Genomic DNA, 6000 nt, shown 5'->3' with positions numbered 1-6000 from the left:
AACAGTCACTTTATGTTGTGACTATTTCCCACATGCCTGCTGAGTTTGCTTTAAGTTGTTCCTAACGATGTTTGGAAGCCTGATGCTTAACTCAAATGGTGCATAAGCAGTAATCGTAAACTTGACCTCATTTCCTAGGAGAGAATGAGATCCAACTGGCCCCTCATCATGACCTTCCCATCCCACTGGCTTTTAGCCTATTCTATCCAGCAGCCCAGCATTCCTCAACATGAGGCCCAACGATGGCCTGCGTGGAATCACTGAAGCGCTCATTAAAGATGTCAAGTCCAGGGCCACCTGGGGGGCTCAGTCAGTTAAGCGTCTGCCTTTGGCTCAGGTCATGATCCCAGGATCCTGGGATTGAGTCTGCTTCTCCCTCTCCCTGCCCCCTGCTCGTGCTCTCTTTTGCTCTCTCTCTTTCAAATAAATAAATAAAATCTTAAAAAAAGAAAAAAAAGTTAAGTCCAGGACTTGCCCCAAACCTACTGAATAAAAAATCTATGGATGAGGTACAGAAATCTGCACTTTTAACGAGCCTCCCAGGTGAGTCTCCGCGCACCAGCTTAAAAACGACTAGGACAGAAGAAAGGGGTCAGAACGGATCCCATGGTACTTCCCTCTGGCTCAGCGGGGAAACCACCAGCTCTGGGCCAGGTGCTCACCTTACCAGGGGAAGCGGCAGGCTTGTGATGAACGCCACCCTGAGCTCATCGAGGAATCCACATAGTCCTGTCCCCTCAGGCGTTCCTGCCGTAAAACAGCTGCAAAGGTGTCCACAGAGCTGGGGCCCACAAAAGCTTTTGAGAACATGAGTCACCATTACGTTTTTCACGGTAATTTAACTTTTTAATTAAAAAGACTTTCCCTAAACAATAATAGCTTGCAAATGCATGTGCCCTTTGATCTTGCAATTCCGCTTCTGGGAATTTATCCTATGGATAGACTTTAGGCTTGTACATATGTACAAGATTATTCACTGCAGAACTGATTATAATAGCAAAACATTGGAAACGATCCAAATGTCATCATTGTGGAACTGATGAAATAAATTATACCATTTTTCATACAATGAAAAATTATGAGGAAACTGTGTATGTATTGATATGGAAATGTCTCCAAGGGGAAAAGCAAGGTGCAGAACACATGTATAATACACTACCTTGTGTGTATAAAAAGGGAGTAATAGGAACCCACATTCCCATTTACTTGTCTATTCATAAAGAAATGCTGGAAGTGTACATAAGAACAGTGGTTACCTCTGGGGCAGGGGATGAACGTATGGGGAACAAGGATGGGAGGGGGAATTTCCACAATATATATATATATATGATTATCCTCTGGGGTTTAGAACCATGTGAGTGTATTATTTATTCAAAAAATAAATAATACAATAAAATTTAAAAGAACCATTTATTGCGGCCTGCAGAACAAGCAACCTGGTCTGATTCTCCACACCTGCAGGTCTCGCTGTCCGTGTGGAGCTCTCCAGACTGGGCGCGTGTTGCGGGGGCCGGAGCCATTCCGGTGGTGACCCTGGCGAGATGGGTGCTCCAGACCAGAATGCAGATTTCCATTGTCCAGACCAGCAGGGGAGGACAGGTCTCTGGGTTCTTACTGAGGAGAACCAGCATCATGAAGGTTCTGGGGTTTGGATCCTTTGTGCCCTGGACGGCTCCAAGAGGGCAGCGTCCTCGGGCCGCCTGCTAAGGAGCACTCGGTCGTCAGTACTGAGCCATCAGCTGTTCCCGACTCACGGGGGAGGAGTGGTGGTAGCGATCCCGAGCGGCGAAGTCTGCGTTCTCCTGGGTGAGCTGAGTCATCTCCATGTCAACCCTAGCCAGGGACGGCGCCAAAATTATCCGCTCTCGGGGAGACCTCAAGCTCCTTGGGTGAGAGAAACACAGAGGCGGTCGGAACGAAAGACAAAGCGCGAAGCAGCGGAGCTGAGTGCTCCGGGTAGAGTACAGCTGCGTACGAGCGTCAGCGTGCTTATTACCTTGTCCCTCGTACTGACCATGTATTTAAATCAGATAACTGGGGAACACTATAGGTATAATAGCTCACGAGCCCAAACTATAAAAAATAAGTATCAAAATAAGGAGAGTGATATTTACTTCTCTTCAGTAGAGACATGTAAAGCTGTGCCCACCCCATACGCGACAACCGCCAAGATAACCTCCCCAACGGTGTCACGTTGGGGCTCTATAGCTTTCCTTTGCTTTCTTGTCAAATGAAATAATGGAATGGAGAGGCTGGAAAACTGGGAAGAGTAGAAAGAGAAGTTTTCTCTTTGGTTCTTTGGAAAGAACATTGAATGAAGAATGATTTCCGGGGCTGAGGTTTACAGAGGAAGCAGCTACGAGGGGAACCGCAGAGGCTTTTGACACTAAACTGGCCTGAAGACAAAAAGCACATCCCGATGTGGATTCCATTGTCGCCTGAAGTGTCGACGTACAGTTGGAGTTAGAATAAACCAGCACAGAAAAATGTCTGGGAGACAAGAGGAAAGTGCTAGAGGCGGGAGGCAGTAAGGAACGACGAACCCGGCATCGGAAGATGGATAGTCTCTGCCCAGCCCCTAAGCAGCCTCACGGCCCCGGGCCAGCTCCTCACCTACCCTGCCTTATTTCCTCATCTTTCCAGGTCCCCTCAGTTCCCTCAGCCTGCGGCAGGGCCTTAAATCATACCGCAGGCTTGGATTTCCTCCTTAAAATTTTACTCAGAAAGAATCATCTACTTTGCGAGTAGTAATGTTTCATTCTTTAAAGAATATGCTTGACAATTATCTTAAAAAGGTAGCAATCTAACGTTCTAAACTTGTGGAACCTCAGTAGAAAGCTCCAGTTGCCTCTGGCAAAATGTGCTGTTACAGAAGTTTAGATCACAGGACGAAGGCCGGCAGCCACCGGCTGAGAACATACCTAAAGGAGATAGATGGAGGTTTTCTGAGAAATGAGTGAACTTCTATAAAGGTTGACTCTTCGAGAAGTAAGCTTAAGAGGTGACATTCGGTCCACATAAAGTGTTTTTGCCAATGCATTATTTTTGTTAATGCTTGTTTTTTCTTTTCTTAAGGTGAAACCGTTGTATTCTTCTGAGTTCAGAGAAACACTATGCTTCATTTTTAGACGAGAACGGCCTAAGAATTCTCACCTGGGCAATTGCTAGGACTTCTGGAAAGAAAGCTCTCTCAAGGTCAGGCTTCATTTCACATAACTCTGGGAATTGTGTGTGGCAGAAGACGCAGCATAGCCCAATTGCTTTGCCCAAACAGATTCTACAACATGATTCTTCTTTGGTTTTGAAGAGCATCCGGGACTATAGTTGGGGGGGGGGGGGGGAGGGAACCAGTCCTTCAAAACTACGAAACAGCAATTTCTACTTTTAAGTGAATCACCCTTTCTTGGTCCTTTCACCCTCCTGAATAACCATCACAGGATCTCACCCAGTAACCACGTGAGGCCAGTAAGTGTGATGTTGGGACTTAGTGGAGGCCTGCGCCACCCAATTCACAAGCCCACAGAGCTATGAATAGTGTGCACTGGGTCCTATGACAACGAAAGCACTATCCTTTTCTAAGAATAATCTCCTCCGAAGGCATTGTTTTTTCTACATAGTACTATGGTGACCTCAGAGGTGAAATTCCTGGAATTCAGAGTGCAACTTAAGGAGTAGTGACCTCCCAGGGTCATTTATAGGCTTTAAAACCAGAAATGCCTAAAAATGTTCCTATGAATCAGATAAGGCCAGATACTCTCAACCACACACCACTCGCAGCTCCAGATTCTGTAGGCGGCTTCCACAATCTACGTCCACCCAGCCTCTACTTTCCCTCAGGACCAGGGGTGGGGGGAGAGATCAAGCCTGGTGTGTTGTGACCTGAGTCACCCAACCTGGTGGCCCAGACCGGAAGAGAGGCCTAGGGGCAATCCACCCCCTCCTATAGCTGCACAAAGGACAACAGCCCCACATCCAGGCAGAGGAAAGGGGTTCTTCCCCACACACCAGCGCCTCCCAGCCCTCTCCCTGATAGTTTCCAGAGCCCCTGCTCCTTCTGGTTTAACATCCTAGGCTCTAGCACCAGGGTTTCATTTCTTCTGTCAACTTGAACAGACTGGTAGTGCTTGCAAAGAGTTGTCTTTAAAAGGATTCTTAGGAGGGAGGAATGGGGAGTTATTGTTCAGTGGGTATAGACTTTCTGTTTTGCAAGATGGAGAGTTCTGGAGATGGGTGGTGGTGATGGTTGCACAACGATGTGAATGTACTTAATGCCACTGAACTGTACACTTAGAAATGGTTAAGACGGTGGGGGGGCGCCTGGGTGGCTCAGTTAGTTAAGCGTCTGACTCTTGATTTCAGCTCAGGTCTTGATCTCAGGGTCGTGAGTTCAAGCCTGGCACTGGACGTGGAGCCTACTTTAAAAAAATGATTGGGATAGGCCGGTGATGGGTATGAAGGAGGGCACGTATTGCACGGAGCACTGGGTGTTATATGCAAATAATGAATCATGGAACACTACATCAAAAACTAAGGATATACTGTATGGTGACTAACATAACATAATAAAAAATGATTATAAAAAAATTAAAATAAAAAAATGGTTAAGAGAATAAGGTTTATGACATGTCTATTTTACCACAATAAAGAAAAATGGAAAGAAAAAAAAAAGGATTCTGAATTTACATCTGAAATCAGTAGGAAAGGCTCCCATCATCCATCAGCAATGTCAGGGCACAGAAGGTGTAAGTATCGGTAAAGGCCACCTAGATTTCTCTAGTTTCAGAAACAAACAAAATGAAACCAAATAAACACTTGGTTGGGTCCTGCCTGGATTTTCCCAGCCCACAGCCCTGGCTCCTCACTGGTACTGAAAGGGGAGGGAAGTGATTTTCCAGAGTCCTGAGGCCTTCAAAGTCGAGGAAGCAACAGTACCGGAAGGGTGGAGGAGGAAGAGGAAAGAGACGAGAGCATTCCCAAAGTCTTACCTTCTCCATGTGGCCTCCTCCTGCTTCTCCCTTTCCCTGTGTATCTGAACATGGAGGGCCCACAGAAATCCTCTAGAATCTCTGCTGTGTTTCTGTACTTGACCTCTGCGCGTTCACCAATACAAGCACGTCAACCACCTCTGATTTGAGATGGCATAGGAGTAGCCTTGAGGCCTTAATCTTGTGTATGACTGTGTATTGATGCTGGTGTGTCTTAGACTGGGAACTCACTGACAGCAGCTCTCTTGACTCAGCACCCAGCAATCAGATTCCAGAAAAAGCCTCTATTTATGATTCCTGAGGATATGAAGGCACGACTGGAGCCAGAGGAAGCTTCTGCTGAGCTAAGACCGGGGAGGGGGCTGGGTGGCGGAAGGCAGTGAGGAGCAGAGTCTGAGTGTCCTCGAGGTTGTCAAGTGTCAGGTTCCCACCCACAGTTCAGTTAAACCTAGCCAGGGACAGGACACCCTGAGTACCTCCCACGGCCCCAGAGTAGCACGGACCTGCAGGAGGGGATCAGAAGGGACTTCATCCACCTGAGGAAGCTGAAGCTGGAGGCTGATCCTGCAGGGAAAACAGATACGTAAGTATTAATAAAGGCTCTAGGTCCAGAAGCCCGGCTTTAATAGTGGGAATGTACACTCCCTGACACACACACAGAATTAGCACAAAAGCTTTCTTTCCTTTCTCAGTTTAACTAAACCTCATTTACCATAAGACTCTGATACCAACCTACGAAGGACTTTGTACCCATATGTAGTTTTCAAAAATTTCTTTCAAAAATTTCTAAAATCCAAAATCCCAAGAAAGAAACTAAATACAGTGCTACAGAGGAAAAAGCAGAGGATTTGCTAACTTCAGTCTCGGGAATCTAAAAATTTTTGATCATTTTTTTTCTGTTAGATTCAAATTGATAATATGTTAAATACATGCTATAAAATCCCCTATGAGACCATTCACTCTTTAAGCATAGAAAGGACGTCTTTTTCATCTTGGAATCTTCACAGTACAATAC

General features: G+C 46.1%; 1 protein-coding gene across 1 annotated transcript in view; it reads right to left on the bottom strand.

Annotated features, from left to right (window-relative positions):
* Positions 1–824: 824 nt before the first annotated feature.
* SLC12A8 (solute carrier family 12 member 8) overlaps positions 825–6000 on the bottom strand; it is a 118648-nt gene continuing 113472 nt past the window's right edge. Inside the window, exons 14-15 of the mRNA XM_048215063.2 lie at positions 5489–5549; positions 825–1884 (exon numbers count right to left, since the gene is read on the bottom strand). Of these exons, the coding sequence (XP_048071020.2) occupies positions 1722–1884; positions 5489–5549 (224 nt within the window). The 3' untranslated portion in view covers positions 825–1721. The remainder of the gene's footprint in view (positions 1885–5488; positions 5550–6000) is intronic.

The sequence above is a fragment of the Ursus arctos genome, unplaced genomic scaffold (genome assembly GCF_023065955.2).
Source record: "Ursus arctos isolate Adak ecotype North America unplaced genomic scaffold, UrsArc2.0 scaffold_4, whole genome shotgun sequence".
Lineage (NCBI taxonomy): Eukaryota > Metazoa > Chordata > Mammalia > Carnivora > Ursidae > Ursus > Ursus arctos.
Note: the sequence above shows the minus strand (reverse complement) of the source record. Positions and strands in the feature narration are given on the sequence as shown.